The 25,156-nt window shown below is 42.7% G+C and overlaps 1 protein-coding gene across 1 annotated transcript in view; it reads right to left on the bottom strand.

The window, feature by feature from the left end:
- ASNS (asparagine synthetase (glutamine-hydrolyzing)) overlaps positions 1 to 25,156 on the bottom strand; it is a 299,686-nt gene that overhangs the window by 238,937 nt on the left and 35,593 nt on the right. The window contains exons 2-3 of the mRNA XM_069648540.1: positions 3,397 to 3,655; positions 1,836 to 2,073 (exon numbers count right to left, since the gene is read on the bottom strand). Coding sequence (XP_069504641.1) covers positions 1,836 to 2,073; positions 3,397 to 3,645 — 487 coding nt within the window. The 5' untranslated portion in view covers positions 3,646 to 3,655. The remainder of the gene's footprint in view (positions 1 to 1,835; positions 2,074 to 3,396; positions 3,656 to 25,156) is intronic.

Below are 25,156 nucleotides of genomic sequence, written 5' to 3'. Positions count from 1 at the left end.
GAGTTCATGTTTTAATATTCAGCAATGTGTTATTATTAATGCACCCAAAAAAGAGCAGCTATTACTGTAAATATTATACAAATCAACATAAGCGGCCTAAGCGTTATTTCTATTTATTATGGCAATTAAACAGTTTTAGAAGGACATGGTTTAAACCTATGCAGGTATACTTCTGATGAAATGTACAGTTTCTAAAGATTCATTTGCAAAACAAATGAAATATTGCATTGTGTATATGTCTGCACTGACTAATAACCTTCTCTCGTAAGGCTAATTCACAATAACAAAGCCGAAATAACATAGCCGCAACCAGATATTGGACAGGAAAGCATGGGCTCAAACTTCCCACCAAAGAAAATGGGAAGTATTAGTTGCTTTTTTACAAAGATCGATTTATTGTTAGTAAAATGTTAACATATTTTTGGGGCGCGAGATATGCAATGTCTTTCTATTTACTGTTCAATTATGTTATAACTTTTTGTTAATTCTATCCTATGTACAGGGTTATTGAATTGCTTTAAAGTGCATATTTGCCTAATTTAAGTTGGCATTGCCTTGCATAAGCAATACCTATGATTTGGCTTCATCAGCAATCACCCCTTAAATACTTTAATGGAAGCAAGTGAGGGGCAGATAAGCTAGAACCAGCTGCCCATGTCTATGAGTTCATAGGTCATTAATACAATGGTAGATGCACTGTATCTGCTGACGGTGGTCATGAAAAACCGACACTCTGCCCCAAGTGTCCTGAGTAACAGCTAATTAAACATGTACACAGCCACACTGCGCAGAAAACCACAACTGTCAATAAACTAAATATTTTAATCTGCAAAGAGCAGCCGTCACGTGTTTTCGACTACACAGTTTTTTTTTAGGCTGTTACCCACATAATGTGGTATATGGATTAAACAAGAAAATGTTAACATACGTGAATTTACAAGATCATAATATAAGAGCAATATATAGTCTTGTATTCCTGTCTGTCTGTGAGGAGGTTACTGACATGGTAGTAGTTGTGAGTCCTCATCTTCACAGCAATGTTCAGTAGTATGGGTGACCTTGCAGTGAAAATATATTATAGGAGGTCGGACACACAAACAACAACAAACACAATTCAAAACGATGTCAAGGGATAATTAATGTCATGTTCGTAGGAAATATAAACCTATTAAGAATATTTTAACTGGAATACTCCTTGTGTTAAAAATATTAGTAAGGCCATGAATGTAATAAAATTGGTGACATCATGCAACAGAAAATTAGAGGTGGGGTCCTAGAATAAGTGCATATTATATACAGGATCATATAAGTCTATGGAACTACAATATTTTCAAAACGTTAAAGTGTTAACTTAGTAGTGAAACGAGGCTCAGAGTCTAGTCAACATTAATGACATGGACATTTGGCCTGCTAAAAAACAAAGAAGAATCTGAAAAGCTCGGTGCACTTATGCAGCTTTCAATGTATTCGGATCTACCTGACGTGTACTTGTTGTGAACACGCATGGCATAAAGAAAATGCTCTGAACAAGTGGCAAAACAAGATGAAGGGGCCACATGCTGGGGCCACATGCTGACATGGCAGATATTATTTTTGTTAAATATACCGTGTGTTATTATCCCCCTTCTTTTGTTGGGCCTTTATGGAGACACCCTCGCATTTGTCGACATTTTAATCAATGTAGACTACATTTGTGAAGCACAGAGCGCATCCTCTACGAATGTGCAGTGTTGGAGAGGTTTTCTAATATTGATTAAGCAATAAGATGACCTGTTGATTACAAAAGGTGCTAAAACAGTAAGAAACAGTACAGATTATCCTTAGTACAATATTACCTTTAGCCTCAGAGCATACAGCCAAGAATCCATCATCAGTAAGAACTTTGAAAAGTGGTCTTACTCCGTAGGTGTCTCTACCCAAAAACACTTTTCTGTTTGCTGTATCCAATAGAATGAATGCAAACACGCCATCAAGCATGGCTGCTGTGTGGTCGATTCCTCCTTTACTGTAAAGATGAAGGATCACTTCCCCATCTACCAAGGTCTGGTAGTCGAAACCAAAATGCTTCTGCAGCTGGAGAGAATTGTTTCATCCAAATGTAAAAAACAAAACACATGAATTGAAAGTAAAATGACATTTTGGAAATTTAACAGGAAGAGAATTAACACTGGGAAGGGATTCCTGGAGATCTACACTGTCTGTAGACACACCTGATCTAGATACGTTTTCCATCATGATGCCTTGCTTTCATTTCTGTTTGAATAGAGATATTTGAGACACTTTTCAGGTAGGCGTTGAAGCACTGCATAGCTCTGAGAAGCTTAGCTCGCCCCACCCTGCTCTCTCTATTTTTAAAATGTGTAATTTATCTATATTTATTTTACTTATATACAGGATGGAACAATGCTCTTTTGATCATAAAAGAAATCAAATTTGACCAGGAAGCAGTGAGCTTCTTACAATGGGGTGAGTTCCAGTGGCATTCTGACCAGGTTGTGGAGGGGAGTAAATGGGGACAACACATGGGTGGACTTACATATGTTAAGGACAATCAACATTAGAGATGTTTAAGTGCAGGTAGGTGGTATGGCCAGCTGTGGTAGGGATGTGACCATGATGCATGAAGTTCTAGAGAAAGTGAGGGACAGAAAAAGGTTAGAGGCAAGGGAAACATGCTAGCTAGAAGGCAGATGAGCGGTAGGTTAAGAGGGTAACTCAGAGGCGAGGAGGTAGGCTTTTAGATTGGTTTTGACACATGAGTGTGGACTGTTTCTCAGATGTATGATACAAGAGAAATCCATGCAAGTGGAGCAAGAAAAAAGAGTGAACAAGTACTGAGGGGAGTGGCAGGCAGACACTTATTTCCTCTCATCAGCATTTATGCCACTCACAAGTGTTGGGGGTTCTTCAGCACTTGAGCACTGAAAGAGGTCTCACTGTTTCATCTAGGCTGCTGGGGGCATGTTGTGTTATCGACTTGGCAGGCATGCATTGGTAAGGATTGGTAAAGGCTGGAAGCTATCTTGTACCTGCCAAGCACATAACATTTAGAGATATTGGCAGATGTTTGAAAATTGACATTGACTGGAGTTGCTGTAATTCCTATTTCAAGGACGCCTCATCTGGTGGAAGTATTATACTAAGGTAATTCTAATATCATGTGTTACGTTGAGATGTACAGTGTGCATATGTCAAAGCATTGCTCCCTAAGGGTTATGGCTAGGTTGATTTTTAGCTATCCATGCAATATGTTGGTATGCGAGTACCTTCATATCTTATCAATTCAGACATCAAAAAGTGGGCATCAGCGGGCAATCATATGGGTCCATTTAACATCTTACAAAACTCATTCAATAAGATGCTCAAATAAAAAAAAAGAGTACTTAAGTCGTTTACCTGTTTATAATTGTAGATTTCCCCATTGTAGACTAGCCACAGGTAAGGAAACTTCTTCACTCGGATGGGCTGCATGCCATATAACTGGTCGACAATTGCAAGTCGATGAAATCCAAAACAGCAGTTAGTGTATCCATTGACATTTTCAAAACGAAAGGCATCAGGACCTCTGTGTGCAATCTTCATAGCACTAAGACACTGTACAGATAGGCATTCATCACTGCCAAAAAGGGCCCAAATTCCACACATCGTAATATATCTGTAAAATAAAGTGCATTTACTATGAATAGAAATGACTACATTATTGCATGTATGTAGCTTTTCAAATCTACCTGGAAATCCGCTGGCTGTGGGATTGCAGACAGGAATTCACATCACACCACCTCAAATGGTGGATGTCTGGGAATCAACAAGAAGAACAATTTCCACCAAGGGAATTAAAGAGTGGGGTAGCAGCTGAGGCCAGGGTAGCTGCAGCATGGCACATACAGAACCTAAAGAACACAAATACCAGGATGTTGATTGCTTCTGCCATCCATAGCTACGTTGTGTATGGGCTTCCAACTTCATTACTCCTGCTCCCTCCATTTTCCTCATAGCACTCTGTATGACGGCAGAAAGGAGGAAGGCAGGGTGGCATTGGAAGACATATTACCACCCACCTGCCATCCCCTTTCCATACAACTGGTGGTCTCCACGTTATGATAAGAGCAGAGAAGGGTGGAGTGGCTGTGCTAACAAACTTGGGAGCATTTCTGTATCCTAAGGCATAGGCAGGACGGCTCTTATTATGCACTTTACTCCTTTATTTTTACAGCAGCAAGAGAAACAATATATAGAAATAAATACCACTCACACAATCCTTTGTAAATGATCCTAGTCGTTCAGTCCTGTGAGGGGTCAGTAATGCGAGGCGGACAACTGCTTGTAGTTTTCTCAGTATTTGACATTTTATTTTAAACAAAAATTGCAAAGAAAACCTAACTAAGCCTACTCTACCAGGGGATTCCCTTCCTAGTCTAGAATCTAACGAAAAATCTCCTAGGATACACAAAACAAGCCCTCACACTAAACAACAAAACAAAGCATAAACAAGATGAATGAAAGAGTACCAAACATCCAGTGTCTTGGATGACTTCTGCTTGTCCTGGGTAGATCATTGCATTGGCTGCCAGTCGAAGACTGCATTAAATTCAAGGTAGCATGCCTGATTTCTGAGTATTTAAAGGGACTGGCACCCGAGTACCTAAGCACTAAAATGTGTCCTCACAACCCCCTCCGAGACACTCAGGTTAAGGGACCAACTGCTATTAAGTAGTCCCTGTTCGGTATTTGTTACTAGAGGAGACAGAAGATTTGCTGTCTTCGGTCCAAGACTCTGGAACAGTTTACCGCAGGAGATTAGGGATTGTCAGACACTTGTCCAGTTTTGGAAGGCCCTAAAAACCTTTCTGTTTAAATAGTAACAGAACAGTTTACCTGGTGACTTCTCATCCTCTTTCTATTCTTGTGCTATATGTGTTTTGTTTCAACTGTGCCTTTATACGGTTAGGTCCGTCCTGACTGCGTTACAAATATTCAAAATCAAAATCTCGTTCCCCCAGGAATGTCCAAAGTCAATTTATCCCAAAGTAACGTGAAGTCAATCAGTTTTTAAAAAGTTCCAAAGAAAGAACAATGCACTCAGACAAAAATAACAGTTCCTTCTTTGGTTGTTGCAAAGTTCCCTTTCCAAGTTCCACAATGAAAACAGACCTAATGGTAATCCTGGATAACCTCATTCCAGGAATGAGATGATACAGTTCAAAACGAAAGTACCACTTCTGCTTCAACAATACTTCTTCTTTTGTAACCTTTGCAGTGTCTTTAATATAACTTGTGAGGATGCTTCTTCTAAGGGGGTTGCTTTCTCCTTGGCAACTCCCTTCTACAAATGATACTGTGAAAGCAGGCTCCTTTGCTTCACAGTCTACTACTGCTTCAACTACAGTTGTTCTGACAAATGACTAGACAACCAGACTTCTACTGTTTCTGCTGCAACTTGATAGTTAATGTTGTTGTAATGTAAAGCGCTTTGGCGTAAAGTGATAAATAAACATTTATAAATACAAATACAAATATTTTGAAAATGTATTAGGCAACCTGGACCAGACTCTTCAATCTATGCAGGTAGGCAAGGCACTCTTCTGTTTTATACCATAGGAAAGGGCAGCTTATTTGCCTGTTCTGTCTGTCTGACAGCTACCACAAAAATCTGTCTTGGCTTCTAGACTGCTTGTCTCTCCCAGCTTCAACAATCTCAGCTTCAAGGATTGCTGATCAGTTATCTTAACAAGCACTAAGCTCCCTTCCCCACTACTATTTCAGCTCTGCATTAACAGCAATTAGGCGCACCTGGAAAGACTGTTAGCTTCTCCTAGTTTCTTCCAATGTTGCCACAGCCAGACAGGGTTTGTGAGCACAGGACCAACTCAGAACCTGCAGGTGAAATATGCTTGTCTGTGGTCCGGGCATCCCGTTCTCTGGTCACACTTATTAGTGAACTGCCAGTCTTGTGCTCTGCTTCTTCCTCTGCTACTACTGTTGCCAACCTTCCAGCTCCTGCTCCAGCTTCCTTCTGCTGGTCCTTCCTGCTGCAGCCTTTTATGCCTCTCAGGTGAGGCAATTGGCGTCAGGTGCAGGTCCTTCGTGTTAATTGCCTGACCCTGGAAAAGATGTTTAGGCCTGCTTGTCTGTCCTTTACCTCTGCATGCCTCTTCACCCATCTTCATCATCACAGTCCGCTAGGGATTCTGAGAGATACAGTTCATTTTCAGAAAATTGGGTTTTCCTACGTCTTTACTACTTTTAACAGTGTTGTTACTTCCATTGGTGTTTTTAGAAGTGGGATTGTAGTGTTTAACCTTTTTAGAGAAAGATAAAGTAGAAACGGCTGCATTTCCATCATTCGGTTTGGTATACTTTTACATTGGGGAGGATATTTGATTTTTGGGGTACAAAATACCTGTTCTTTGGATATAACACTTTGCTGGATAATACCCTTGGAGCTTATCCTTTCATCCTTAATAGTAGGTTGAGATATATTAAACTGCCAATAAGTCAGTTCTTCCTTCTACCCAATGGTAAGAGTGTCTATCCCTCTCTAAGGAGAAATAGTGCGTCTCACCCTGCAAAATCTCCCCACTGCCCTGAGCCTTGTCTCCTCCTGGGTGATCCTCCCGCATTACACAGCCCCAGGATTGGGATCAGGAAGTGCCTGCCTTCCCTTGGCCATCTGGGAGGAGACTTTAGGCAGGGTGTTGGTGGGGGATCTGCAGGATTCTCTACAATCCATTGCCACCCATTCAATTCATCTGTTATACAGCTAAGTCCCATTCTTTAACTACTAGTCCTCTTTTCACGTAGTGCCCGCATCCTGAAATATGCATTATTGCAAAATATAGGCTTAATGCCTATTAGCCTAAAGAAGAGTTGCTTTATTGGGTTGCAATGAAGGCCTGTAATGACTTCTACCTATGGAATATATCTACATTCTATTGTTTGATTTTTTTTACAGAAAAATATCCCCAATGTAATGCTCCCAGCATGACAATTGCACTCCAAAATCTGGGACAAGAAAAAGGCTGTTTTTAATCTGAATAGTCTGCTTTATTTAAAATAAAGCAAGGCATTATAGATGTTGTCTACATTTCAATGCTTGGAAATTGACCCACAATATCCCACAAGAATACAGTCAGCTTGTCTACAAAAAAGAAAAGAAATCTGCCTACTATTGTCTTGCTAATGGTTACATTCACAATACACACAACGATCTAAAAGTATGAATGCACATTTAAATAACTATTCTTCACAAGAGTAAAACTCTCCAATAAAAGCATACAAATTGTCCTTGGTGGTTGAATTCAAAAACACAACACCATTCTTGGAATTATTTTTACAATACAATTCACTTAGTTTTCACTGAGACCATCCACAAGTGTTGGTATCACAGACAAATATTCACTGTCTTTTCTAGTGTGGAATCATCTCTAACACACCAGACACTATTGGCTTCTAGCTGGGACATACATGGAAGAATGTTTGAGAGTTCACTTGATTATTCTAAAGGCTGGGGTTCAGGATAGAGGGTTTAATTTCGAAAGTGAAATACCTTGGAGCATTAAAGGGCCACACAAGCATGAGATTATACAATTGAAATAAAAAAAGGAATCAGTAAGTTAACTTTAATTGGCATTAGGAATCCAATTAAGGCAGAATCTTTCTACTCCTGTGCAATGTTATTCAGAAAAATGACAATGGTTACTTAAATTGATATTACTTTCTTGAAGGGGAGAAACTAACCTCCTTACTATTTCATTTTGAAGTCTGGAAAACTCTACTTACAATTTTCCTTTTATATAAACTATGGTTTCAGAGGTCAAGAAGTTTATAAATCCTGAAAATCTGTGAGTCATGTTACATATCACATTCACAAACCCACATTAAATCTTTTCACCTGAAAACTCAGTGAATTAATGACTACTTGGTGACTGCAATCTTGGATTCTAGGACAGTATAATTTAAATATATTTCGGCAAACTTTCATTTACAGCCCGGTCCCCTTTTAATGACTTATCTTATAAATAGGACTGCCCCAAAAAAACTTTATTTGCTCTCTGGGAGTTAATTAATTTTTGGGATATTCATCTGAATGGTTGTTATATCCTGCACTTCCCTGCCTGAGCAAGCAGGCTGATGACATCATGGAACGTCCATCTGATGGCAGGGTGAGTGTTCCAGAGCAGTTGAGAGGGAGACCTGACAAGGGACGGGATGGATGACCAGTGACTACTGATATATACTTGTTAAGATGACCACTGATGTTTTCTGTAACCAATAAACAGCCCTGCACTGAAGATGCTGTCCGAGAGTCATCACTGCGTGCATCATTAAATACAACGTTAAATGGCGACGAGGTAAACCGGCTGCTGTGGGAGGCAGCCTAAATTACAGCCACCCTCCTCAGAAAATCATCCATGGAATGAGAAAAAGACAACTTAAGGAGCAGCCCAACATCTACCAGAGTGAGTGGGACAATGGGAAAGCTGAAGAAGACAAAGGAGCCAGTCGGGGCCAGTGAGCACAGGAAGCTGATGCCAGAGAGGAGTGAAATAAAATGCCAATAGATACAGAAAAGTTTGCCAAATAAGAAAGACGTGCCAGTGAGCAAGACATGCCAGAGAGCATAGAAAATGTCGGTCAATGAGCAGAAAAGGGAGAACAACATGTACAGTGAGAAAAATGAGCACAAATACTACAAAAAATGAAACCATGAACAGTCATCCAAAGAGAAGCCAAGAGCAAGGATTGTGCTGTTGAAAATAGGTGTGTCATATGCTGTGAGAAGATGGAATGCAGAGAGAAACCTGTAAGTACCCTGCTGCTCAGCGCTAAATATAGATATTAAATGACATTAGTATGAGAATGTGTTCCAGACTTAAGTAATGCTAAAAAAAATACATATCATATCAAACTATCAATTATCATGATTAAGGGCCTGATTCACAGACTGTTTTCCAATGGGATTGCGCCATTATAAAACACTTATGTGAATCAGGGCCCAAATCACTGCAGTGCCCATAGAGCTACCGCCAATTACAAAAGGACATTAAAATGTTAAGAATAACGGGTCAGCAAACACAGAAAAAGACTTGAAAGTTTACTTGCGGCCAGCGCGAGCCAAGAAGCCTCCAAACTCTGGAAAGTCGTCATTAGGTAATGGGCGCACTGGAGCAGTGGCGCTTCATGAATGCGAAACAGTGAAACGAATTCTGAACCTCACCCTGAAGGCGCATTAGAGAAAAGAAACCATAGACGTGGGAACATGATTAATTTGCAGCAGCGCAGTACAGGGGGAACAGCGGACCAATGAAGCCATAGCGCGCATCTGAAGGATATTATCCGAGTAGTGGTGGAGTTTGGAAGGAAAGAACCAGGTGACATTGAAAATAAAAGGTAAATAAAGGGGAAACATGTGTTCTGCGATGAGTCCACATCACATTCGATGAACAATCCGCCAATATTTACAAAAGACCTTCACTTGGAACTGTAAAAAAAAAATAAAGATTTTTTTTTTTGTTGCAGTGAATTGAACTGAAGGTTACTGATGTTAATTAAACATAAAGCATAATACAAAACTGAACACTGAAGTACAAACGCGGGAGAAAATCCTGACCAAAGAATATGAAAGTAAAATAAGGGGTTTTGATTGATTTATTCGCATATTTATTTATTTATTATTAACATTTATAAAGCGTGCATCAGCCCGGGGGCATTGTGGCGCTGTTACAGGCATAGTTATCACATAGAATACAGAAGAAGGCACTGTGCATACTTAGGAGGGAGGGTGGGTGGCAGGGGGCTGAGGAGGATATGTTAGTTGAAGAGTGCATATTTTCTTTGAGTAAAACCATGCACTAGGGTTTAGGTAATCTATTGAGTGTGAATGGTGTATTTTGGTGAAGAATCGTTCATAACAGGCTAACTAACAAGGATAGTTAGTAGTAGCAAGATGATTATGAGTTAAGTATGCACCCATGCTAACATGGGAACGCAGTTTTCAGTTGTGCAAGCTCACTGACAGGATGTTTAAGATGAGAATCAATGGTTTGAATACTTAGTGCCTCATCCCGAGTTGGGCGGTATCCCAGAGGTTGATGCACAAGGATACCGCCCAATGCTAAAAGCATTACCGCAACTCAGTCCAGCACAAATTTGCGCCAGATCCCGAGTTGTGATGGCGCTGCTAATCCCCATTTATTTTCAGTCCAAAGGACTGTATGGGACTTTTGGGTGCTATTACCGCTGGTGGTAATAGCACTAGTGGTAACAGTGCCACCAATGGTCGGTAAACCTCCCGCTTTCTGCCAAAACTCAGGAATGGGCAGAGCGGTAATGCAGCGGTAATGCAGCAGTAATAGCGTTACTGCAGCATTTTTACTGCTCCGCCCAACCCCTGATGAGGCCCTTAATAATGAAGACAGAGGGAGAATGGAATGAATGCTCAAGAAATCAGATGAAGTAATATGCAATATATGAGGTATGATTGAATAGTTAATGCATAGGACTAATTTAAGCTCATTCGGCAATGGTATGCATGTTGATGAATTTTGTAGAGATGAACAAAGTGCCAAGTCACGAACGGTTGCATTGCAGTATAAATACATGCAAGACATGTGAATTAGTGTGTACATAAAGTACGGTAACATGTAAGACATGTGAGGCAGTGTCTGCATACAATTAGATGCACTGCTTGTGAGCACAAATAGGCATCGCAAGAGTACCGTAAGGAGGTGTCACACAATGCACACCCTCTGTCGTTACAAAAGTTACAGGAAGCTGTAGAGTCCGGGCAGAGAAGATTCCTTTCTGTGAGAAACGGCTGAATTTACATGAGGGAATATCTCCTTCTGTCCGATTCTGTCGCGTGTCCCTTGGGATCACCCTGCTTAGCTAAGAGTAAGGTTTAGCGCTCTGCTATGCGACAGGGAAACTATCAGCCACTGGTTTAGAGTGAAAAGGACGTCTCCCCTTGTCTTATCTTCAGTACCGATTTGTGTTCTTGCTATAATGATTTATAATTGGGTTGGGGGTGCTTAAAGTGTATTTCCCTTCCCAACTCAGTCTTGCGTCGCTAGTAAAGTACAACCCTCAAACCTGACTTACTCACTGGTTCTGCAACAAGTCCATGACACTTCCTGTCACTTCCAAGTTTTTATAAATAGGGGTAGAGAGTTGACAAAACAGAAGGAGTTCAGGGAAATAGACGTAATGCATTATATAACACTTTGGGCCTCATCAGGAGTTGGGTGGTATCCTGGTGCTAAATCTGCCGGAATTCTACCCAACATGATTACCGTTACTGCCACTTGGTGCGGCAGTATTACTGGCGGATACACAACTGGCTGTGTTGGTGGTGGTGGTGGTGGTGGCGATGGCGGTGGCAGTGGCGGTGTAAGTCCCTGATAGGCAGATTCATGTGCAGTACCCTTTGGGAACGCTACACATAATTAAGACTACGAGTGTAAGTACAATTTCAAATTTGATACAAGCCTGTACTACACTGTAAAGTGGTAGCGAGCGATGGCTCAGCAGCCAGACTTATCTCAAGAGTAAAGTGAGTAGTAGAGCAAGTTACACAAAGGACAAACAATTACAGTGATTCAAACACTTACTCAAGCTTTCTTGGTAAAAGAATATACATTTATTTACACAGTCAGTTTAAAAACATTACACTAGCAAGAGCAGCTCAATATCACACGCTAATAAACCACAAATGCACAACCGGTAAGTAAATGAACAAGTTCAGCTCCCCTGAAGTGGGAGCAAAATGGCATTTCAGATATTTTCAAAAGGAGTAAAAAGACAAGGTTGTAAGAAAAGACTGCACAAATACTTGCATAGGCAGGGCAAAGGGTTTCAGTAAACTACAACCAGCAATTCAGCTCATAGGCCTAGGCCAAAGTCAATGGTCAGAGTCTTTATATAGGATAGCACAGTTCTGGTAGTCTTTGCCAGAGTTTAGAAGAATTAGGCTAGGCGAAAAGTTTGACGAATGTTTAGGGAAGGACAAGCCTTCGAAATTGAGAAACTTTCCACAAATTTTCATAATGGCCAGAAAGATTTCCGGACAGCATTTGCACAGTAGCATTGTATTGAAGAAGAGGTGTAGCTGAGGCAGTTGTTCCTGGCAGTTGGATCAGATCTCAATGTTCCTAAACTTCAGTCGTGGGGACAAGAAGGAGGACGTCGGGAGGTTCCTGCAATGCCCAGGGATGAGGTCAAAAGCTTAAGCAAGACGTCGGTTTAAGGTGTGAATGCCTTAATGTCCACGAGCTGGTTTCCTTCCCTCTGGCTATTTGGTTTTCAACAGCACTCTGATGAAAATTCGACCAGATGGGGACGGTGTCCAGGTGGCCTACGAGTTGGTTGTTCCCACCAAACCCAAGGGAAGAAGTTAACCTTGAGGGGCTTCTCTGTCGATGGAATTTCAGGCAATTCAGACCTACAGCAGGGCTTCACCGGTCGTCCAGGAGTTGCAGCAGTCCTCTTCCTTCAGCTCGTCTTCGGTTCTTTCGTTCCAGTGGTTGACTCTGCTTTCCAAGTCCCAGAGACCTGCTTTTAAATAGTTTTCCCCCATTCATTGCAGCCTGGCTGTCACTCACACAGCAGGGTGGCTGTCCTTGCCGGACAGCCAGACGGCCAATCACACCAGAGTACATTCAGGTATCCTAGGAGACTAAGCATAGGGAGTTTCGGGCACCTCCCTCACATCATGCCCATCCCAGACACTCAGGCGCCAGAGGAGGGCTTCAGCACTAAAGCCCGCCAAAGGCCAATGAACAAAGGGACCAAACCTGGTTTTGCGCGAAGAGACAAACACAAGAAGGACCTTTCCTAAAAAAAATGGCAAAAAAAGTCGACCGGAGTCTGTTTTTACAGATAGGTCTTGGGCACCATATTGAAAAACATGGCTGGCCCGATTTTTAGCTACCTTTGTTTGTGGTCGGGAAAAATCATGGTAGTTTGATCTAAATCATTGCCACCAGCCATTTAAAGTAGGAAAGGGTAACATTTGACTGTTACATGAGTGTTTTGACTCAGAGAAAACTAGACTACCCCTCCAGCACTCTATAGTGTGTGCTAGGTCAGTAAATTTAAAGAGACTAGTAAAGTCAATTTAACTTTACATGCTCTGGGAGACAAAAGTCAGTCCCAGATAAGGTACCTAAACCTTAGGAAGTCTGAAAGACATCCCTGTGCCACTGCACTGAAGGTGCTTTGTGACACACAGAAAAAGATGATGCCCATGGAGTTGTTTTAAAACTCCATAACCAAAGAACACAAAAGTGAAACACACATCAAAATGCATGGAAGAGTGGGAAAGAAAGGCTCACACTCTTCCCAGGTAAAAAATCAAATCCTAGAAATCCAACAAAGTTGCTAGGGGTCTCAAAAGGTAAGGGAAATTAGCACATTCTTGAGAATTCTCCCTAGCAGCCCCAATTTCTTTGAGCCCATCGGACTCAATCGGACATTGTCGGCACAATTACCGCAGCAGTAATTGAGCTGCAGTAATTGTGCCGAAAATGGGCAGACAGTTGGCGCATTCATGCCCAGTTCAGAGCTGGAGCTGGAGGAGAATCCTCTGACTTTCCCCCAAACTCGTGATTGAGCGGTGCATTAATGCGGCAGAAATGTGCCGGTAATGCTATATATGTCACATTATATTTACTGCACCGCCCAACTTCTGATGAAGGTCCTCTGTCATTAGCATTTCCACGTACCAATGTATCAGAGTTAGTAATGATCAACATTGTAAAAAAAAGCATTTATTAACACATCAAAACCCTCATTGCTTACTCAATAGGTCAATAGTGTTGTCTTCCAATTTCACTTTGGACACAAACACATTTGTATGATAGGTAACAAGTCATATCTATGTAATCAAAATCAATCTACATCCATGCCCTAATCATGGGGCATAAATCATCTTTCCATTGACAAAAAAAAGTCTTATCCTTTCTGCTTAAGAAAAATCAGAGTCAATATACACTGCTCAATTTAAGTCACCTAGATCAATACTAATAAAATCTTTCAAAACCTACACTACGGTTTCCAAACTAATTCAAAAGCTTAGTTAAAAAATCAATTATTGGATTTAAATACATGTCATCTCAATATACAATGCAAAGCACAAATACGCTGCATCAATCATAAAAGACCAGAATTGGAGCACATTAGTCAATCAAGCAAACCCATAGCAAAATGATTCTAAGGTGCAGCTTAAAAGCATGTACCCCCTGTAATTTCTGACAAGATCTCAGCATAACAAAGTCACAGCATGCCAGCCAACCCTATGGCGCTGTCATGACTATGTCTATATCGGAAATCCCCTTACCATCAAAAACACTGTCATCCAGTGGGCAGAACCTCAGCTTCTAATCCTAACCTTTATACAATGGAAGTTAGTTCCTTCCCCCATGTGTGTGTTATAGGTAAATAATTTGAGATGTACCTCCCCTTTAAGCAAGATGCTAAATTCTAAGCCTTCAGCAAGTGGCTAAAATATCAGTCCTTGGCAAGTCGTGAAATTATCAGTCCTTAGGCAGTTGCTAAAATATCTATGTAGGGCTTATGTCAAGGACGCCACGTCAGACTTGTTTTTGTACTGTCGCTCCAGGCAGACTGCCATTTATTCCCTTAATATGGAGACTAAAAGCAGATTTGATTTCATGGTATACTGGTACAATATGTAAGCATATGGGGTTCTTGCACTGGCCTGCTTAACTACATATGCAAGCATGTTTGCATGCATGCATGTGTGAATGATCAAGCTGTTTAAAACACCTAGGTACTTTGCTATCATAAAGGGTTACATGAATCAATGAATGAAAGGTAACACATAAAAACACACTTCTTGCTATGTAGCTGCTTTGCATAATGAGGATAATATACGTCTCTAAGAGCATAAATCGCTTGGAGTATACTTCTGCTGTTTGAAGCACTACTATTGCTATTTCTAAATATGTCAGCCTAGGATGCCCTTTGAACATGCAGCACGCTTTCCCTCTACGCCGGCAAAAGAAGCAGTCCAGCACCCACAATATCCACGCAACCACGGGGCTGGATGCCAGTTTTCAAGATCCTCCCCATCCTAGGTAAATCCAATTGGGCTCAATCTGAGTTCAGCTGATATTATTTATGTGCCGCGACGGGCTGCACCTTTCTGCACAGTGGGGCTGCAGACAAATCCTAAGTGTGGGTTTTGCCTTGATATTTGCGGCTACGTTACAAATATTTGGCTGATAACATCTGCTGGGTCCATATCTCTTTCAACATGGCCGCCGCCTTTCTCAGCACACGAGAGCCTGGTGTGCCTGCCTTCAACACAGTCTGATTGGCCCTCTTTCTCCACTAAAGGCCGGCCCCCCCGACAAAGACCCACACCAAGGCCCCTGACTGCACCATGACCCAGCTTGCTTGGGCGCCTTTCTGCTCAGCCCCTCGTCTGCCGCCTCAATCTCGCTGCCTACTCCTGCCTGCTCCTTGAACTCAATATATCACTTCAAGCGGACAACCTACTCTCCTAATCGATGCAATCTTGACCTTTCCAGGGCCCTCCGCCCTCTGCACCAATATCTTTCCTCCTCATCCACTTGACTCCTGAAGCCTTCCTTTATTTCTGTAGTTCAGCACCACTTTGTAACTTGAACCCCACTGTGTACTATACCTGCACACTGTCTGTTTTCTGCATTCTGTTTAGCCAAAAATCGAATCTGGATGTGCCCCTAAACCTCCACACTATTGTTTCTTGCTGCATTCCAGTGTTTAGCCAAAGAAATTGAATCTGCACACTGTTTTTCTTGCTGCCTTTCAACCGTCAATTCTAGATGTGCCCCTAACCTGTGCATTGTTTGTCTGTCTGGGTTCTTAAAAACCCTCTGCCTTTGTGCACATTTTGCTTAAAGCACCAACACTACCTGTTCCTGTGTGGCTGCTAGGCCGCCTGGTTAGTCTACTTGTGCACTGTGTCCCCACTCTGTCTCTTCTCTTTCGCTCGTCATCGTCCCAATCTATTCTAACTGCCACTCTATCACTTACCCTATCTCTCTCATGAAGTCTCGAAGAAAAAAAGCTTAAAAAAGCTCTCCTGGTCTCTAACCCATGTCTACCTATTTCTGTCACCTATGTCAATGCTACTTCCAGGCAGACTATTACCGATATCGTCTTTACTGTCCTTGCCCCAGGCCTATGGATTCCTCACCTGGTCTCCACGCTCTCCCCTTCTTCCTCTTCACCCATTAATGGTGGCACACAACAGGAAGTACTCTTGGCATAGTACACATCCTCTAGGTGCATCATTGATGTCTATCACAATGGAACTATCATGGCCCAAGGTTCTCAAACTACTCACCTCCTCGACTGGCGCCTTCCCCCTCTCTCATCAACTTCCTCCCTTCACCTGCTACTACTCCTTCCTCCATGCCCCTGTACGTCTCCACTGAAAACTTGGTGGTAATCAGCTTCACTTAGATACCCTGAATGCTCGCTCTGCTGTCAAACACTCCTCTGACATCTGTCTCCTTCTTGAAGACTTTGACCTAAACGTCCTCACCCTTACTGAAAATGCCATCTCTGTCACTGCTCTTGACACTCCTTCGTGAGGGCTATACAATCCTCTCCAAACCCAGACCCAACAGGACCGGAGGTGGAGTGGCCCTGATTTTCCCTGTTGGGTCCCTGTTTCTATCATCTATACTCAATCCTACTCCTCTTTTAAATGACTCATCTGTAGGCTCAGGGTCTCGCCTACTCTCTCTCTAACCATCGCTACCATCTATAGGCCCCCTGGCCCTATTTCTCTCTTCCTCTCTGAACGGGACGACCGTGCCTCCTCCCGCTCACCCTTTTCTTTCAAGCTCCTCCTCCTTGGTGACTTCAACATCCACCTCGACTCCCTTGAATCAGCCGCCTCACGGTTTCATGTCCTCTGTGAATCCCTCTCTCTCACTAGACCTCCTTCAGGTCCGACCCACTCAGCCGTACACACTCTGGATGCCCTCATCTCTGGCGACAACCCTATCTCCAACCCAGTCACCACCCCCCTCTCCAGGTCTGACTACTTTCTTATCTACTTCTGCTTTGGTCCCCTCGAGCCACCCCAGCACTGCCAGCCTCCTTTGCCATCATTCAACCGATGAATCGAGTGTCAGTTGCTGCTTTTGCTTCCACCTTCATCTCCCCTCCCACCCTTGCCACTGAATCTCCCTCTGACTCTCTCCTTGCTAATTTGCACCTCTCCATCTCTAACACCACCAGAATCCTTGCCCCTGTCATGACGATCCACCTAAAACCTGCCTCCAAGTGCAATGGCTGGTATGACTCGATCTAGCATCTCTGAAACATAAGTGCAGAGTTGATGTAAGGAAGTGGCACCACAGGGTCATCCTCCGAAGGCAAAATCATTTCTCTAGCCGCTCCAAGAAAAAGGCCCACATCCAAGTCTGCATCTCTGGAACCACAAAACAACACGGCTGAACTTTTTCGAAATCTGCAAGGAACTCTCCAACCCAACTGCAGTCTTTACCTCTCTCCTTCCTTCCCAGGCTCTCTGCACCGCTTTGGCCTCCCATTTCACATCTAAGATTCAGGATATCCTGTCCACACTCTCCTCAACTGGCATCTCCACTACCGCTCTGGCTCCCCTACCTCCCTTGGCTCCCCTCCTTCCACCCTTCGCACTCTTCTCCCTCCTGCCCATAGCACCGGATGAGGTCTCTAAAGTTGTCCACTCTATGAAGGTCTCCTCCAAACAGGTGCTCCCCGATCTTCCAGAACCATTAACATCTCCTCTCTTGCCCCAGCTCTTGTCGACTTCTGTAAACACTCCTTGCCCACTGGTTATTTCCCTCTATCCCTCAAGCACTGCCTTGTGCACCCTCTCCCAAAAATGGCCATCTGCTGATCCCTCCTGCCCAGCTAACCATCGCCCTATCTCCACTACCCCCTTCCTGGTTAAACTCTTGGAAAAGTCGGTCCACCCCCAACTGATCCTCCACACTGAACGTGTTGGTTGCTTCCATGACCATCAATCTAGATTCCGAGCATCCAGAGGCACAGAAACTGCTCTTCTGAACACCCGTGAAGACATGATCGCAAATCTTGACTCTAACTCTCCTGCTTTTCTCATTCTCCTCGATCTCTCCTCTGCCTTTTACACGGTCAACCATTCTATCCTCCTAAAACGACTCTGTGATACCCTCGGCATCATGGACCAGGGACTGGAGAAGCTGACCTCTTTCTTCAATAAGCACCATTCCCAGTTGCAACTGGCCCTTTCTCCTCCACCACCACACTTCCCTACCTGCAGCGTCCCCCAGGGCTCTATCCTATCGCTGTAGCTCTTCAATATCTATCTCGCCCCTCTTACTCACCTGAGCTCCTCCTTCTCTCCCAGTGGCTGCAAGAATGAAATTCAAGACCCTCTGCATCATCCACAAAGCTTTCTGGGGCCAGTGACCATGTTATCTCCAACAGGCACCTGACAAATGCTCAATAAATACAATTTAACAAAAAGGCACTACATTGTACTCAGCTTTGTCAAGCCAATGCTAGTATACTATTATGAGGGGAATTCTGACATGAAATGGTATCTCACCTTTTGCTCCACCCTGCAGGACAGAAATGGTGAAATCCCATGACAGCTCTCTGTATTCTTCTCCCTCTTGCTCTATCAGGGGCAGGCAGGGAAGATTGGTCACACTTTAGACTAAATCTCCACTAGGTCATAGGAGTCCTAGTCAGGTCACACAGGTATGATGGTGAAGGATGTGTAACATCGTGGTATCATTCTCTCATGCTGTTTGTCTAAATGGTGTCCCACTTCTGACAAGGCATCCTTCTTTTCTTAAATCTGCTGCTTGGGAATGGTACCTTCTTCTATGCTCTTGACACAGGATAACCCATACACTTCTTTGTTTTTTTGTTTGTTTTTTGTTGTTTTCTTTTCTTATCCAATGCAAGTTCTCTGAATTTAAGGCACCACCTTCTGTAACCCTGGCTGCAGGTAAACTATGTAGAAAAAGAAAGAGGGTGTTTCCCAACCTAGTCCCTGGGGATCATGTACTCAGTTTGCCAGGGAAAGGCTATCGCATTTGGATCCCAACCCTGGTGGTGGACAATTGAAGGAGGATTTCCTGGGTAGGGGGTCCTCTGGGAGAGGGAGAGAAGCATCAGTGGTGAAACATGGTATCCCCCTTTTTCCACAACACATCTAACGCCTATCCCTACTTATTTTATGGGAAACTACAACCCCCATAATTCCTCCCAACTTTTCCTTCACAAAAGTACTGCACCAAGGAAGATGAGGAAGGAGGTTAGGAAGATGAGGAAGGAGGTTAGAAAGATTACCTCCCCTGACTTGCAATGGCCCTGTCCCTGTAATGAGGCCAGGCAGAATCAGGCATGTATATCTAACAATGTACACCTGCCTTTTATTAACACACCCTGTGACGATAAAAGATGGCGCGCACAGGCACATTTTGCGCAGGCTGGGTACGAGAAGGAACAGCTCTTCCAAGGCTGAGGAGAACCAGGCTATGGAAGGTAGAAGGCAAACGGGCTGATCGACACGTAAAGATGATCGAGAAAAAACTAGGTAAGTTTTCCATGCTTTCGGGAGGCCATGAGCGTTTGAAGAGCAAAGCCGAGCGAGAGGAAGAAAGAAACCTTCAAGTTACCAGAAAGCGGCCCGCAACCCTCTCGGGTGAACGGCGGAGTTGGGGAGGAGCAGAACAGGTGTTGGTAATGGCCTTGATCAGCAAGAAAGAGATAAAAGAAATCCAATTAACATAGCCAGTGAGTTATTGAGGGAAACAAAAGTCCAGTTGATGTTAAAGGGAAGGTGACAGTAATTTGAAAGTTGAAGGCTGCGCGTGTGCCGGTAAAACGTGGATGAAAAGAACAATTGTTGAAAGACAAGGATACAAAGTAGCAGAGTGGTCCTGTGAGATGAAGTTGCACATTCAAAGTTCCCTGTGAAATGTTATGAAGTTTGAAATACATTACAAGCTGAGATCAAAGAAAACCACAATAAGGAAAGAAAGTTGAATATGAGAAAAGTGACATTTGTGAACTGTGAAATATGCCAAGAGGGCAAAAGTAAAATATATAAACTTTGGGAAAAGGCCAAGAAGGCAAGTGAAAGAGAATGAGAACTACAAGTACCAAGAGGCATTGGTGCTGCAAGAGATAATTGTGAATTGAAGGATTGTTGAAAGAAAGGTCGAAGTGGTCATGCAGAGGTCTATGTAAATTCCATGCAGTCTCAAAAGTCTTTGACAGTGAAAAGATATATGAGCTAAACCGTGGGGAAGGGAACCCCCACGAAGGAGGGACAGGCTCAAGCCCGGCAGAGGGAAGCCTGTGCAAAACTGTGAGAAATTGGCAATATATGAACTGGGTATTGATGGCAAGGCAGGTGAAGCCTAAAGAAGTGAGTGAATTACTAGAAGTTGAAAACCTAAGATTGGACTGCTGAATTGTGCCAGTAAGCCAACATGTGCAAGACTGACAGAACTGTGCCATCCACCCATCCTTTTATTTAATAGACTCTCTAGACCCCGTAGGGTTGAACCTGGGGAAGGGAGTTGGTGCTGAAACCATTCTGATATTTCCTTTTGAGACACTATTTTCATGTTGTATTCCCATAACACATTTTGTTATTCTAAGAAGCAGGATAATGTTAGGTTTTCTTAGTATAGACATTTTTATTTTGACCAGACTTACTTGGACGTATTTGTTATTGTTTAATGGTCAAGATTACTCCCATTTTAGAGTTAGTGCCAGTACGGAATTCTACCGTCCCAATCAAAAGTGTAATTTAAGGTTTTCAAATCTTGTATCCATTGTGTCTGTGTCTACTGCTCAATACCATACATTCCTCACAAGGGAGGGCTTGTTTTATCTGGACATCCCTGCCTAAGCAAGCAGGTTGATGGCATCATGGAACTTCCATCTGCTGGCTGGATGAGTGTTCAATGAGAACAGTTGAGAGAGAAACCTGACAAGAGATATGATGGATGACCAGTGACTACTGATATGTACGTAAAATGACCACAGATGTTTGCTGTAACCAATAAACAGCCCACATTGAAGATGCTGTCTGAGGTAATTATACTCACTTTGTGTTTGTCTTTTAAAGGCACACAGCAGGTAGGGACATCTACAGCTCAATTTAACTCCACCAGGTAGGTTTTCCTTTTCATCTGTCTCCCTGCCCCCAAATCTCTCTCAGGCAATCTGGTTCTATCTTTGGAAATTGCCTGTTAGACAGAATTATTTCCTTTACTGATTTCTCCAAAGCTCTCCTCACTTTCAATGTGTTTACCTTTGAATCCCCAACACACTCTACCCATCTAGCATCATTTGGTAAAGCAATTTTAGATTGGACAGAGCCTGTGATATGTTCCCATCATACTCGCATCCACTACGAACCTGTCATGATGCCTACCCCCAGGCATCCGGACCAAGCCCATCAGCCCCGGGAGCAGGCATCTAGACATTTAGTAAAACCTCAGCAGCCCCGGCTAGGAGCTATCTGGGTCCAGTCCTGGCACCTTAGGTGCCAGGCTCATAGTAGGAATCAGTCCTGGCGCCTAAGGCGCCAGGCTCATAGTCATTACTTACCTAAGGCAGACCATGCTGCAAATGACTCCAATCCAACATGAAGCCTGAAAGGGACTATTTTTCTACAGGGACTATTTTTTACTCGGTGTGGTTCTAGGGACTTCTTACCTGGGACTACTTTTGAGGCTATTTAAACCACACCCGACCAGCAACACACGCTTCACGTTATTCTGCATCCAGCAGCGCAACACTCACCGTGCCTGCAGCTTGCATCCAGTCTTCTGCCACGCTCGCCTCGAATCCGGAGCTCCTAAAACAAAGAGGAAACAAAGGGACAATGTTAGAAAACAAACGTATTTCTATTCCACACCTGATTCTGGATCCATCTTGTCTCCGGACCTGTAAAGAACACAATTTCTGCATGCGCCGCACCTCCAGCTGCAGCGCCGCGCCATACTCACCAGTCTTCAAAGCATCCTTCGGGTCGGCGCTGCCTCCATCATTTCTTCGCCGAACTTCGGCACCTAGGAGACAAAAGAAAACCACAAGGTGAGCCGAGGGAACCAACAAATATAATTCTTACCACCATAGACTTACCTGATTTACCAGCGGAGGCATCCTTTTGTGACTCTCCATATCTTCACGTGCCGCATCTGTAAAGAGAGACAAAACAACACGTTTTCCTCGTGCAACATTTACCGGACAGCGCCGGGTAATACAGACTCTTACCTGGGCGCCACCAGCTGCCACAAGGGCATCTTTTCACGAGCCAGCTGCAAGACAAGAAAGGAAAGGGGGAACAAGAGTGAACATCGGACATATTGAACTCTATGAACTTAATACTTACTGGTCCTCACCAGGAACCTCAGAGTCAATACTCTCCGGAACTCTCCCGAGCCTTCAAACCAGTGAAGTAACTGGAATCGACGCGCCCCTACAAATCCACGCAGGATGGAGAGCTCATCTTTCAAGAATATAAGGTAAGATTGCTGTGAGGGCATTTCAGAGGTGATTAGTTGGGGAGGACTGTGGGGGTGCCATCACTTGAATCCACAAGTGGCTAAATCCATCTCTCCACTTGCAGGAGAATATTTATACGGGTTAAGCAGACAAGATTAGGAGGGCAGATCCAGTCAGTCATCGCTGCACTACACATCACGTGGGTGGAGACCGCAGCTGTCCGGGTCCGACCGACGCCCCTGTTGGAGCCAGGTGAGCGTAACAGAACCTCTGCTTTGTTTTGATTGGCCCAAAGTGTTTTACCATATCATAAGGAGATGTGTTTAGCTGTAAGTTAGCATCCCCTCAGAAATGTTGATCAAATTTGACTGAACTATGCATTTCCCTTATAATTTCTTGTATGGATCAGTGACATTAATAAGACCAACATATTCAGAATCACCCGAATTCATAGGCATTCTTCATGTTTCTGTAGATGCAGGCATAACTGAGTTATTAATATATGCAAATGTATTAATAGCTCATGCAACTCAGCTGATTTGAAACCTATTCTTGGTTTTTAAATGGAGTAAATGGTACCCGAAATTACAGCTAATAATGTATTTTTTTATTTGTCACATTAAATGCATTTTATTTGTATTGCTGCACATTGTATGTTTTGTTGGAGTCTTGATATTAACAAAAACAGATCTACTGTGAAACAAAAATATTATGTTACTAGGCACCTTAATAAACACATTTTGCAAGAGGCCTCATTGATCTGCTAGGTCAAGGCTACGGTATCTGTAGACCTCTGATGTTATGATTAATAGCTGGCCAGGCTTTCATCATGTCATTCCAGGAAGACCATCCATATAACCTTAAAAAAGGGGCCCATGAAAATCCTGAATTTGTAATATATTTCTTATTTTTCTTTGTCTTTTACATACAAGCCTTTGTCCTTGGTACACAGAACTGTACCCATACATCTATGTTAATTGTTTAGTCACAATGATTGATCATGAAGTTTGTTTTAAAGAAAGCTGCTACTTGGATTCCTTGCCTCAAGGGAGATAAGCACTGCATAAATGCACAGCGTAGGTTTAAGCAGAGTTCTGCCAAGTTGTCAATTTTTAGGTTACATGTAAAAAGAGAAAATACATCATTGTGTTATTGTTACTGGTGTAGGCCTGTCAACAAATTTACTCAATCTACATTACTTATAATACAGATTCTGTCTATCATCTCCTTGCTTTATTTTCGATATTTATTCTGAAAACATTGATGCATATAATTGTTTCCCTCACCAATCAACATCTCCACACTGATATTCCTTTTAAGTTCAATCAAGCCCTGTTTGTGATTTATTTAGTTGTCACCCCTTAACACGAGGTAAACCAAGAACCAGGCTGGCGTATAGAAAGAATATATATTTATTAATTAATAGGAACATGTACATTAGTACAAAATCACAAATCACATCACCTCATTCCGTGGACCAAATGCTTTTCTTTCCTAACAATTCTTTTTCTTTTTACCCCAATTAAAAAATCTAGTTGGATCAGGATAACACAGATCACAGACTCTTTAACCCCACAACATGTACAGTCAAAACACTCTGCATGGGGTTCAACTTTAATAACATCTAGCATCTTGAAACATGAAAAGATCAGAAGCCTGGCATTCTTCTTATTATGAAGTTAAATTTAAATAATGTGCAACACTATTCTATTTGCAGAAACAATTTTACACATGCAGTGCTTTGTATTTTTAACTTCCCTGCACACTAGGCAAGGCTAGCAGTGTTGAATCATTGCAGACTTTTAAAACAAAGTACTTTCTAAATATACAGAACCCTTCTTTCTCTCTCTTCTCTCATCTATCATGAGTCACACAGTACTTTCTAAATATACAGAACCCTTCTTTCTCTCTCTTCTCTCATCTATCATGAGTCACTTTCCCACTCTCAATATAGAGTATGATTTTTCGCTCATGGACCTCACTTTATTTAATTTGCAATGTTAGAAAGTTACATTTGTACATTTGTACATGTATGTTACATACAGATTTTTGACCCCATTACCGCAGTCACAAATTCTGTTAATGCTGGTGGTAATTTGAGGGGTTCTGCCTGATCACAGGAATCATGATTGTACAGTGCCAACACACATGGAATTATTGAAATACATCCAGTGACTGGTGATCTAATTCTGTTTCATATAAAACAAAGCCCCATTATTCACCCCAGGTACAAAATTCAGTTATCCCTGAGACCCTCGAAATTACGTAGGGCATTGGGTGTTCTGCAAACCAGATGAAGAATGCTCCTACATGACCTGGAGTGTGAACGAGCATATAAAGAACTCAGGTAACTTGAGGGGGGTGATGAAGATATGGATCCCCAAGGTACCCAATAATTGGGTGGGTCCTCCGAGAAGTGTGGTTGAGGACTCGACCACAGGGGGGAATGAAGACAGGCGAACGAATGTGGCATTCATTACATCAGGCCAACTACTGTCCCGTTGCTATAGAAATAGAAGGTGCACATCACTTATGACATCTGACTTCTGACTCCTCCCCACCATCATACCGCAGGTGTGAGAGATGGTACTCACTGAGCAAACCACACCCCGTAGGAATCACAGAAGAGGTG

The sequence above is a fragment of the Ambystoma mexicanum genome, chromosome 2q (genome assembly GCF_040938575.1).
Source record: "Ambystoma mexicanum isolate Mex_15411 chromosome 2q, UKY_AmexF1_1, whole genome shotgun sequence".
Classification (NCBI taxonomy): Eukaryota; Metazoa; Chordata; class Amphibia; order Caudata; family Ambystomatidae; genus Ambystoma; species Ambystoma mexicanum.
Note: the sequence above shows the minus strand (reverse complement) of the source record. Positions and strands in the feature narration are given on the sequence as shown.